We start from the raw sequence: 13,083 nt of genomic DNA, 5'->3' as shown, positions 1-13,083 counted from the left end.
CAAAATAGATATATATTTTCACATTATTTAATGAACAAAATTATACATGGCTATGAATGACAATCAAGAAAAAGAGAGAAAAAGGGGTACACAAAGACAAAATAAAGTATATAAATATTAAGAATATTTTATATAATTCTTATCTTTAAAGGACTGCCACATTTCAGTCAATAATAACATAAAGTCGGGGTTTCTAATAATAAATGTACATAATTATATAAGACACCTCTTCATTTAAAAAAATGATGACCTTTTTTTCCTAACACACTTTTCCGCTCATGAAGCAGTTCCGATGTGATATATGCAACATAACTTTTATAATCATCTTCATCCATTTTATATTTTGAAATATAATAATGATGATGATAATAATAATTGTGTTATTATTAAAGCAATTTATTTAACAAACATGATTATTATTTATTTTTGTTGTTGTTTTGAATAATTGAAACCCAAATTTAAATTTAAATGAAAATCAGAAAATAAATTGATTACCAGTAAAGAAAATCAAGTCAATCTATTAGTTTTAGATATTCTAACACCTGGTTAGCATGCATTTAAATTAATATGAATTAAATAGATGAAAATGAATAATATGAATGAAAATCTCCAAGTACTAGTGTCGACATAAATTGAAGCAAGTGTAGAAATAAAAAAATACAAATAAAGATGTTGAGAAAAGTATCCGTGCTGAGTTTGATTACACCAAGAGAATCACGCTGTTCCACTTCTAAACATCAATCAGCTTGCAACGACTATTTTAATTGTGACTCAGGGGCGCCTTTTATTAAACCACGCCACCTTGTGGCGACTTCTGTGAATTGCAGCTCCTGCTGAATACAAGTAGCTCGCGCAACAGTCCGCGCGAATCATTCTGTCAATTGAAGACTCACTCGAGACACATATTTTGTGCACGGAATTGGAGCGAGAGGGGAAAGCCAGCAAGCCGGCCAATTCACTTAAAATAACCCAAGCGATGGCTTTCAGGATGCCTGCTGTTCAACTGCACCTTAAAACGTGCTTTCTTCTGCTTTTAGGGGGTCTGATGGAAGCTGCCCAAGAGCAAGGAAGCATGTACATGTGGATTGATGCCAATCAAGCAAGAACATTAATTGGTAATAGTGTTTAATAATATTAAAGCCCAAGTGTGAACCAAGCCAGTGCATAATGACTTTAAATGACTTTTTTCAAGCTATGAGATGCTTGTGAATGCTCAGTGTTTTATCCAACAGGTTTCGAAGAGGATATTTTAATAGTATCCGAGGGCAAAATGGCCCCATTCACACACGACTTCAGGAAAGCACAGCAGCGAATGCCAGCAATACCTGTCAATATCCACCACGTGAACTTCACCTGGCAAGCCACTGATCAGGTACTGGAAAACTTTTATATTCTTCAACTGGCACGATCTTAACCAGGGACACATTACACAGTTTATTTTCTTGATGCAGTCCTAGTCAAATAAAACATCTAGACGTCTTTAAAACAAACTTGTGCATACCTACTTGATAAGTTAGTTTTTCCTTATACGTGCACGTGGAGTTTTCAGGTTTATTGACTTTATGATGAACATGTTTGTGTAAATAAGCTGTTTTATAATTCTGAAATACAGGAAACCATGTGAAGTATGCTGTTAATAATATATATTTCTTAGTATTTTCTTGTTTACCTATAAAATATCTAAAAAAAACGTTTAAACAATATCCTACATTTAAATGAACTTAATAAAAATACATTTAATAATGGATGCAATAATATTTACTATATATATATATATATATATATATATATATATATATATATATATATATATATATATATTATTGTTTGAAAATATTTTCTTTTTCATGCAGTTTTGATTCTCAATTGAATTTCTCATGTTTTAAAGTAGCTATACTTTTACTGAAAAAAAGTTTGTAATTAATAAAATATCTTTGCACTTTAATATTGTAAACCGATACTGTGTCGTATATTGGCCTAATTTGAAAGGAAAAAATGTCATTTCAATTCTTGTGGTATTTTGCATGTTGGTGTTGTAAAGCTGCACGCGGATCAAAGCGCGGGCCCGCCTCGTGAGCGCGCCTCCTCATGCATGTGCCAAACATCTGGCTCGTCATCAGTACACTGAGAGCGCGCGCTTTATTAAACAACCAAACTTCCATTTGGAATCACTTTGCGTTGCGTTGTTATTGCTTGTTGATCTTCTTTGTAATTCGTTATGGTTTTGGCAGAAACGGTGGCAAATGATTTTTACCCTACAGTGCTTTTCCCCAAGGTTTCATAATATAATTTTTTACAGAAGATCCCAAATAGCCAGTATCTGCTATTCATTACAAATTACATGACTAAAATCAGAAAGGAAATCTTTCAGATCTCAGAGAGGAAATCTTTTACAACAGTTTGGTTCTCAGGATTCCTTCTAAAAATATAAAGGCTGCAGTATATGTCTATGCATATATGTATTTATGCTGTGTATGAACTGTTTTAAGCATTACACGGCATACTAATAAAAGTAACATAATAATAATAATAATACAAACAAAATACAAATAAAATTAATAAAAAAAAAACAATTAGGCCAATGTTAATAAAAAAAAAAACTTTTATATTTTCATTATGCACTTATTTGTATTAAGCTGACAACTTTTCTAGCTGCTAAAGTAATTATTTGATTCAATTCAGATTTATTTATGGCACTTTTACAGTAAATATTTTTCCAAAGCTGTTTTACCAACCCCAGTTAGCAAATAGAAAAAGTAATAGAAAAACACACCAATTCACTTGAGCACATATACTTTGCAACTTTTTAAAATCAGTTTTAACATATTTTGTAATATCATGAATAACCTTAAACTCACATAACACACATGCAACCATACAATTTTCCATAAAAAAAACCCCAAAACAAGTCAGTTTATTAAACTGCCAACGGAAACTAGATCTATGATGCTCTTACATGCACCACAACTTCATTCACAACTTTTGGGGGGAATGTACAGGAATCTCTTTTCACAAGTGATCTATCTCTGCACACCGGGATCATAATCCGTGAATGGCATGTTGACTTGACGAAAGAGCAGCAAGAGGGAGAAATTAAAATAGCAAGGGGAGGGATACGGAGGAAAAAGAGAAGGGCCCACTCTGTCCTGGCCCCTGTTAGCTTCAAAGACGGCCGCTGAGGCTTTAGAACAAAGGTCTCCAGCATAAAAGGCTGGCGGCGAGAGTTATCTGTGTTGGTTATTACCATTCAGCTGTAGGATTAGCTAAGCTCTCCACACAGCTTGTGTACTTTTGCCTTCATCAAACGCTGCCCAGCTTTTACACTCCCGAAATCTAGAGGCCAGAAAAAAGAATGGGGGGGGAAAAAAAAGAACCGTCTCCCTTGCTTTCATCTCCTTTTGGGACAGTTTTTTTTTTTTGTAGCGTGTGTTTGGCCTCACTATCACAAGTGTGTAATTCTCAAAAGGTTGAGGTCATTAGTTAGAGAGCAAAGCTGCGCTTCTTTTGGAGGAAATTGATTGCCTTGCAAACTTAAGGATACCCGGAAACCCTCTTTTTACTCTTTAGAGATGTATATGTGCTCCTGTCATGAACCACATGCAACCTTTTTTGTGCTATTGTCCCAAACGCCCCTCTTTATGCAAATCTACACCACTTCTTTGAAGTTTAAAACAAAGTTAACCTCTGTATATCTTTTTTTTATTCAGGCAGAGTACTTTTATGAGTTTCAGACTCTGCGTTCATTGGATAAAGACATTATGGATGACCCCACCATCAACGTTCCTCTCTTAGGATCAGTGCCACACAAAGCCTCTGGTGCGCTTTTATTTGATTTATTTACTTTACTGTTGCTGTGGCTTTAGTTTTCCCTCTTAAAGGGATAGTTCACCCAAAAAGGAAAATTCTGTCATTTACTCACCCTGCACTTTTTTCCAAACATGTGAGTTTCTTTCTTCTGTTGAACAAAAAAGAATATATTTTGAAGAATGTTGGTAACCAAACAGCTGACGGTAGCTATTGACTTCCATGGTATTTTTTCCATACTATGGAAGTCAATGGCTACCGTCAACTGATTTGGTCACCAACATTCTTCAAAATATATTCTTTTGTGTTCAACAGAAGAAAGAAACTCACACAGGTTTGGAACAACTTGAAATAATCACAAAATAAAAATTTTGGTGAACTATCCTTTTAACAAACACTTTGATAATAAACTGGTGGAGTACTGGAATACACATGAAGTGCATTGATATATTCACATAATTCTCTATCTAGATTCTTAAAATTACATCTATAAGATGATTATTATAGCCCATGTAACCTGTGGCACATCAATGCTTAAGGTTAGGTAATCAATACGGGCTTTTGTGTACTCAGTGGTCCAGGTGGGCTTCCCATGCAGAGGTGACCAGGATGGTGTGGCAGCATTTGAGGTGACCATCCTGGTGATGGATGCTGGAGGAAACATCATCCTGAGGACACCACACAACGCTATCTTCTTCAAAACATGTCAGAGAGGTGAAATTTCACAATTTGTAGTCCAACCTTACATGCACAAAAAAAAAAACATTCTCAAGAGAAAAACCGGGAGACTTCACTAAACGTCTTCTTGAAGAAAGAATCAAGCTATTAAAGAGCTCTTATTTAAAGCATGTTTTGTCTCCTCTCGCTCTTCTTTAAGAGTAGATGGTAAGAGAGAGAGAAGCAGAGACCATCATGGTACGGGTGACTCTCAACCTCACCCACAAAGCCATCCCTGGCTCATGAGGTCATGTGAATCCTGCCAGCTGCAGCTCTTTAGAATGAGCGTGTTATGTTTTTCTCTGATGCCCCCTCCCTTCTCTCACACACACTAACCTCATGGTGTTGCATTCCCCTACACACCCTTCTCCACCCCTCTCCATTCGGCGTGTAGACTTCACAGATCAAATGGTCCATCTGTCTGAAGCCACCCCGCAGGGAGGAAGCAAAGTGTTTCCTAGTGACAGCTGAGGGTGCCTTAATGACTAGTACTCAAAACTTGTTTTTATAAAAGTCTGGCTGCTTGAATTTCACCCACAGGACAAAATGATGTTAATATAGTTGATATAGCGTAGCACCTTCAAGTTTATCTTCTTTTTGAGGACCATTTTTAAGAATGTTCAACTACAGTTTTGTGCTTCAGAAATGAACCTGCACCGAGTTAACCAATAATTAACATTCTGACATCATTTACCAAACTTTGTCATTCCAAACACAAAAGGATACATTTAACAGAATGTCCAAGCTGCTCTTTTTCATATAATTGAATGAATGGGGACTTAGAGCAATAAAAGTGATCCATATGATTTCCAGCACGACTTTCCAATCATTTTGAAGTTTAAATGAAGAACAGAACCAAATTTTAAAAGTTTTTCACTGAAAATATATCTTGACAGCCTCAGTCCCCATTCACTTTCATGGTATGGAAAAGAGCAGCTTGGACATTCTGCTAAAATTCTCATTTTGTTTTTCACAGAGAAAAGAAAGTCAAATGGGTATCCAAAGACATGAGGGTGAGTAAATGATGACATAATGTCAGGTACACTAAACAACATAGTCTTTAAAGACAGTTGTGAATTACACTGAAACACATCTGCAACAGTATTCCGGGGCCACATTGCATTTGACAAAGTTGTTGACATTGTGGTTTCACCTCAAAGCTGTTTTTTTCTCCTTATATGCTGGTGTCAGTTCTTTTGAAGGAAGCACTGTTACTGAATTCACTGCTCTTTTTGATGTCCTTGAAGTGGAATAGGAAGGGAGTAAGTTAGGAAGTGTTTGGTGAAGATTAAAAAAAGAAAAGGAAATGTTCTCACCATTTATGTCTCCTTTTTCTGAAGCAAAGTGCCCTGGTGGTTGCCGCAATGGAGGCTACTGCAATGAAAGACAGGTCTGCGAGTGTCAGGATGGGTTTTATGGCATTCACTGTGAGAAAGGTAACCATATTTATACAAGCCCATCATAAAGAGTTATTGATGTACAAAGTTAGTATGTAGTAAGTTGCCCACAGTGCAGTTTAATTAAAATGCATGGCAAATTAAATAAATTAAAATAAAATAAAATAAACATTCAAATAGATATTAAAACTAATTATTTACATTAAATAAAATATTGCAATTATATATTACATATTGAAACATATTAAATATAATATTTACATTGATTTAGTTTTTAGCAATAGTTTTGGTCTTACAAGATCTCTGAAGTGTCCCATAGAGCTCTCAATTCGTACCTGCAACCACACAAACCCATTAACAACAGATGTGAGCATGTTGAACCTTGTCATAAAGTCTCCACTAAAAAAGCCAGATAGGTTCATAAAAAAAAAGAGAAGTATCGAGTTAGAAGTAACTCTTTTCTCTGAAAGACAAGCCTCCTTTGGAAACAAACGAGTGCATATAGTTTATTATGATGATGATTATACTCAACCTCAGGGAATCACTTCCCAAAATGCCTTGTGCAAATTACAAAGCGTGATTAAGCCCGCTATGTACTAGTTTAGATGAAGGAATCGTGCACGCATGTATTCTAGAAAGTTCCTTGTCTGAAAAAAATGTGAATTACCCAGCAGGTTGGGAGGCACAAACATGTGTTTTTCATCTATTTACAACTTTAAAGAGCGGTTTACCAAAAAAGGCTTCCATTAGACGCTGAAAATGTTTTCAATATCCTCATTGTAGCTGTGTTTGTACCTAAACCGCTTCCACAAAACACCTTTCATCCAGTACAGCTTTTGGCTGATTTGTTTTCGCCTGCGTCGCTGCCAAAACCACAAAGATTTGTGCTTTGCATATCAAGAAAACCTGCAGCCCAAAATATCCTTCCATTTTTCAACAACAATAGCTGTGTGAAGTTTAATATATATAGTTTTAACTTAAAATTAGGATATTATCTCATTTTCAGTTTGACACAGGAAACATTCATTTTTATTTAGCATTAAGACAATTTGAATCATGTGGGTTGCGCTGCTACAAATAAAGTATATATTATGGCTCTTTTTTTAGCCCTCTGTTCCCCAAGATGTCTGAATGGTGGCCTGTGTATGAGCCCAGGTGTGTGTATATGTCCTCCAGGCTACTTCGAACCCAGCTGTGAGAGAGGTTAGTTTCCTACCTGTTATGCTGTATCAAACATGCTGTTATTGTGCTATATGCGCGTTGAACCATTCATTAAACCATAGATTAATACACTTGAACTTGACTAAAACATGCTATAAAACAATACATATATAAAACACAACAATACACATGAGGGCTTTACATATAATACATATTAATGACTAAATAACCAATAACAAGAAGGAAATAGTCTGGAAATTCTGATCAATTTTTTTTACAGCTGTCTATAAATAATGTAGACCAAAAGGTCAAAGCCAGGAAACATGATCTACAAAACCGATACATAAATAAATAAAAGCACAAATTGTTTGTGTGTCATTTCTCCTTGTAGTTTGTGATGTGTTCATTGACTTGGCATTGTTTTTTCTACATTAACAGCTAACTGCAACACCACCTGTTTGAATGGAGGGACGTGTTTCCATCCTGGCAAATGCATCTGTGCCGTCGGCTTTGAAGGGAGCCGCTGTGAGCTCAGTGAGTTCAGCTATGTGTACCTTCATCAACACTGTGAAAGAACAAACTACAGTCAGAACACATTAAAAGCAATCTAAACAAAATCAAACCAATTTGCAATGAAAACAAAATCAAATGGGTTTTTAGGGGAAAAAAGTTGTTAAATAAGAACTGCAACTACTAAAAGGGCATTGTTTTATATGCTTGAGGAATCAGAAAAACAATGGTACTCGTCGTCTTCAAAAGTACCATTCAAAAGTGGTCAGTACCATTTTTTTTTTTAAAAGAATTTAATGGTTTTATTCAGAAAGCATGTTAAATTGATCAAAAACGAAGACACTTTCAATATAACAAAAGATTTCTCTTTCAAATAAATGCTGTTATTTTCAACTTCCTATTCATCAAATAATCCTGAAAAGCATATATCAGGCTTTCCACAAAAATAATTAGCAGCACAACTATTTTTAACATTGATAATAATAAGAAATGTTTCCTGAGCACCAAATCGACATGTGAGACCCTGGACCACAAAACCAGTCTTTTTTTTTTTTTAGAGCTGAATAAATAAGCTTTCCATTGATGTGTGGCTTGTTATGATAGGACAATATTTGGCCGAGAGACATCTATTTGAAAATCTGAGGGTGCAAAAAAATCTAAATATTGAGAAAATCGCCTTTAAAGTTGTCCAAATGAAGTTCTTAGCAATGCATATTACTAATCAAAAATTAAGTTTTGATATATTTACGGCAGGAAATTTACAAAATGTCTTCATGGAACATGATCTTTACTTAATATCCTAATGATTTTTGGCATTAAAGAAAAATGCAGCCTATAATTTTTCATCCATACAATGTATTGTTGGCTATTGGTACAAATACACTCGTGCTTCTTAAGTGGTTTTGTGGTCCAGGGTCTCATATTAAAATGATTTCTAAAGGATCATGTGACACTGAAGACAGGAGTAACGGCTGCTGAAAATTTAGCTTTGCTATCACAGAAACAAATTACAATTTAAAATATATTAAAATAGAATACAACATTTTATTTTGCACATAACTAAAACAACTACCATTCAAAAAAAAAAAACATATATATTTTAATTCCTGAACCTATGACTCAAAAATGCCAACTTCCAAGTTTTAGGACTACTAACTAAACAGCTCTATTAACTTCTAACGTAGAGTATTAACTGGCTCTTACTTTATCACCATCATCTTTCAAAGAGAAAGCCGTGTTGTTGTTCTTTGGCAGTAATAGGCTCACTTTCACAAATTGCCCTCAGAGCAGTTCTCCAAGTAAACTTCCTAAGTGAAGTGTGTTCTCACATTAGTGTTAAATGGGCCGGCACCTACATGGGCAAACACAGGATGTAATGCAGTTGTGTTGTCACCCTAATCTCTAATAACAACCTCATGAGCTCACATGCACTCAAGCAGTGTGGCGTTTTATCTTTGGCCCTTCACAGAAAGCTTTTTAACTTCCTTTTTTAAAATTAAGTGCAAGTATTGAGATAAAAGGCATTTGCTTTGAGGGTGATAACAATTATATACACGTACTTCCTTTTATTTAAAGGTCTGTAGTCTGTTTCGTTGATGTTTAAACAACTTCTCTTTGACCCCGAATTTCATCCTTTCCTGTTCAAAGGCAGGAAGTATTGCAGTATTCAGAGGCGCTTGGCCTGAACAGGGAGGAACGAGAAAATATTGAAGTAACGTCTCTGTGACATTTTAATAGCATTAAGCCAGTTGTTGCTTTCTGATCCACTGCAGTATCGTGTTCTCTGTCAAAACGGGCTGTGACATAAACACCCGGAGTCCCGTTGAGGTCATGTTATGTAAAGACGTCCCTCTCTTTGTCTGGTTTCATGGGTATGGATTTCGCTGATTTGTCAAGGAACAAAGAAGCCGCTGAAATTCAGTTGATCTTGATCAAATATGCAGGTGTAAGAGGATCCGAGAGTGTTTGGAAAGGGTCTGTCTGCCTGTGTGCCCCTGCTTTTGTTTTAAAAGCATTGAATATATCCTTTTTATGTTTCATTTAGTTTACTATACTTTTCTGTACATCATCTGTGTGCTTTTACACTGAAAAAATAAATAAATATATATATATATATAAATATATATATTGCATTTTGGTATTGCGACTAATGAATTTGCGATTGTTATTTGCAGGTAAATGTCGACAGCCATGCAGAAATGGAGGCAAATGCACGGGGAGGAACAAATGCAAGTGCAGCAAAGGCTACCACGGCGATCTGTGCTCCAAAGGTGAGATTATCTCGATTTGGCAGAAGAACTGTGGACATATTTGATCAAAAACACATGTTCCACCGCAGCATCGCTCTATGCGCTTTGCTCGCGCACAATAAACACTGAAAAATGAACCGTCGGTGCTTGATTGCACCTTAAAATTTCCACTCGGGCTGCAGGCTTGCTGAAAAGCACAGGATACATTTCTAAGACTAAACACTGCGTCTCTGTGTATGGCTGAATGTGTATGTGTATACGTGTGTGCAGCTGTCTGCGAGCCCAGCTGTGGAGCACACGGGACCTGTGTGGAGCCCAACAGGTGCCAGTGCAGGGACGGCTGGCATGGACGTCACTGCAATAAGAGTAAGACAACATCCTTTTTCCCAAGGCCAAGATACTAATTGCCACTTGGAAATGGATTAGAGCAAGAAATCTGCTCTAATGCCAGGGTATTACCATGGATATTCAGACATATTACCATAATAATGCCATAGTTTTTTGGATAAATGATATTCATGGTAGTACCTTGGAGTGCTATACAATTGAAAACAACTTGAACTAAAATACATTTTCATGACTCCAGAACTAACTAATACAAACAATAAAGTTGATAGATTTTTTTTTTTTAAATTACTGGTACTTTATAAAACCTGTGCAACCCACCTGCAATAAACATGAAAATACCACTAGATAGCAATAACACTAGTCAATGCTGAGAAATGCAAACATTTTGAAACTTTTGTCACCCTAAAAACACTAAAACAAAATTAAATAAGCTGAAAATGTAGAAAAAAACTGTGTAAACAAAAACTAAACTTATTTGAAAAGTCAACTTGAAAACAAAATAAATATTACACTTACTTAGTAGTCATTGTCTATATTAAATATTTAATTTTATTAGTAATTTTAATATTTTATTATTTTATATCACGATACAGTATGTTTTTGTAAGGCAAGTTTATATCTTACCCTCATGCATTTAATTTATAGTGACATTCAACCACAGGTTAAGCAAATTTAACTATTTTTAATTTACTATTTTTCCTTCTCAGTAAGTCGTATTGAACAGTCTTTATCAAACTGACCACAGTTTGCAAAATTTGAATTAACACCATGGCAAAAATACCTGTTTTGTTTACATTCACAGTTACGTATTTGAATTTTTGATCATTATTCAATTTTTTTATTGTTTAATATGGAGCATGGTATCGCCACACACTGTTGTCACAACGCGATCTCACGACCAATCCGTACGTATTTTACGAGGTGGCTAATTCGTACGACCTCACTCGTACGATTTGTCTAGACACCAGTGACGGGTAGGTTTAGGGACAGGGTTTTGAACTATTTTACCACAGTTTGCACCATTTGAACTAAAACCCTCAGCAAATATGGCTTGGCTCTCAATCATAAATGTTGTTCTGCACTATGCAACACATTTTTAATGGCTCTCTTCCTCCAGGATTTCGTGGAGGAGTCTCCAACAGCCAGCGGGTCTCTGGTTCCAAGCACAAGTCACAGCCCGTGGCAGCGAAGGACTCGAAGGAAGTGCCTGAATCCAGTCAGCCCTCTGAAACCAACTATGTGGTTTAAGTCTCCAAATTTTGGGCCAATGGCCCCTCCGTTTCAACCTCGCCTTCTCCGGAACAAAGCTTTTATCCTCCTCTTACGATCCTCATCGGGACACTCCCAAGCTGGACTGCTGCTTTCTCAGAGCGAGACTTGTTTTTGTAGTACAGTCACAGTGTCTTATTTTACCACACTAGCGCCTTTGATATAAAATCTCCCACAGTCACCCTTCATCGAGCTTCTGTCCTGCGTCAACCGAGAGGGGAGTGAGTCACATGCTTGTGGTGAGCGTCTGATGTTTGCGCCGTTTATCCTCAGATGTGGCATTGAATCACTGGGAGAAGTGTATGTTATGATCCGAGAACTTCCGGGTGCAGATCCGGCTTTTCTTAGGAATGTAATCGCTGTGTTTGGCTTGTGCTCATGGTTCGTCTGATTTAGTAAACATATTGTCATCATTATTGCCACTAACATTCTTTTTCACGCAAATCACACTTATGTAGTAGCTTCTCCAACAAGTACTTGTATATGTATCCTATTCATGCTATGTAAAATTAAAATATATAGATATATATTTAGATATGGGTAGACAGCCTTTAAGTTTATGCTTAAAGTTTTCATACTTGTGTATAACAGTGCTCATAAGCTGCTTGTGATGTCATAAAGCCAAAAAGTCTTATTTTTTCATGTGACTTCATTACAGAAATAAAACAGCTTTCATGGAGCCTGTGAAGATGAAGTGTTCGTTTTTTTAACTGTTAATGGGGCAGTTCTGCCATCATTAACTCCCCCTCATGTTGTTCCAATCCTGTTTGACTAACTTTCTTCTCGGGCTAAAGGCCTGTTCACACCACTATATAACAATGATAAATATATAGTTCTAAAAATCATTCTCAATTTTAAAGAATAGCAGAGTTAACACCAATGATAAAGGCACATGAAACGATATCGTTGGAATCACTTTCAGAACTATTTATTTTCCAGCCGATGAACGATAAAATCATTGACACCCAATCAGAATAAATCCTTTCGTAACGATCTTAATTTAAAGCAGCAGACATGCATGCACTTTGAATAAACAGACAATATTGTCTGATGGTGTGGACGCTAATGTAGTTATCCTTCTTGGTGTGAAAGGGCCTTAAGCCTGTCAAGCTGTAAAAAGGACACAAGCACCATAAAAGCGTGAAAATGTGTTCATAAGAACAAATTCATTCATTTGAATCAGCTCTTTTCAGGAAATTGGATAATCCAGTTTACACAACTGAAACATTCGCAAACTGAATGGATTTGGTTCTTCAGTTCAACTCACTCAATGGCTGTTGAATTAACATCTCACTGAAGGCGATTATCAGTGCTTAACATCTTACATTTTGGCCTGGCCTTCAGTGGAGATGAAATATAGTCGTATGGTGTACTTTTATGATACTTTAATGGTACTTTTGAGTTGTTTTTGAAGCTTGAAAGCAGAATGGCATGGGCTAAATAATGACAAGTTTCACTTTTTTTCCTTAAGTCTTCAAAATATGAAAGCAAACTCCAGACAAACTCACTATTTATTGGAAAGGGATAAAGTTCAGAGATTAAATTATATATATACTATAGTTCAAAGGTTTTTAATACTGAAATTAGTATCTTATGCCTATCAATTCTGCATTTAATAAAAAACAATT

At 35.9% G+C, this 13,083-nt stretch overlaps 1 protein-coding gene across 1 annotated transcript; it reads left to right on the top strand.

Annotated features, from left to right (window-relative positions):
- Window positions 1-567: 567 nt before the first annotated feature.
- Window positions 568-12,141, top strand: wif1 (wnt inhibitory factor 1). The gene is made up of 10 exons (XM_079399472.1): window positions 568-1,115; window positions 1,233-1,372; window positions 3,708-3,816; window positions 4,378-4,518; window positions 5,862-5,957; window positions 7,026-7,121; window positions 7,518-7,613; window positions 9,764-9,859; window positions 10,109-10,204; window positions 11,304-12,141. The coding sequence occupies exons 1-10, from the start codon at window positions 977-979 to the stop codon at window positions 11,432-11,434; spliced, it is 1,140 nt and encodes a 379-aa protein (XP_079255598.1). The 5' UTR covers window positions 568-976; the 3' UTR covers window positions 11,435-12,141.
- The last annotated feature ends 942 nt before the right edge of the window (window positions 12,142-13,083 follow it).

Source organism: Barbus barbus (assembly GCF_936440315.1).
Source record: "Barbus barbus genome assembly, chromosome: 39".
Taxonomy (NCBI): Eukaryota; Metazoa; Chordata; class Actinopteri; order Cypriniformes; family Cyprinidae; genus Barbus; species Barbus barbus.
This window is presented reverse-complemented; position numbering and strand designations above follow the sequence as displayed.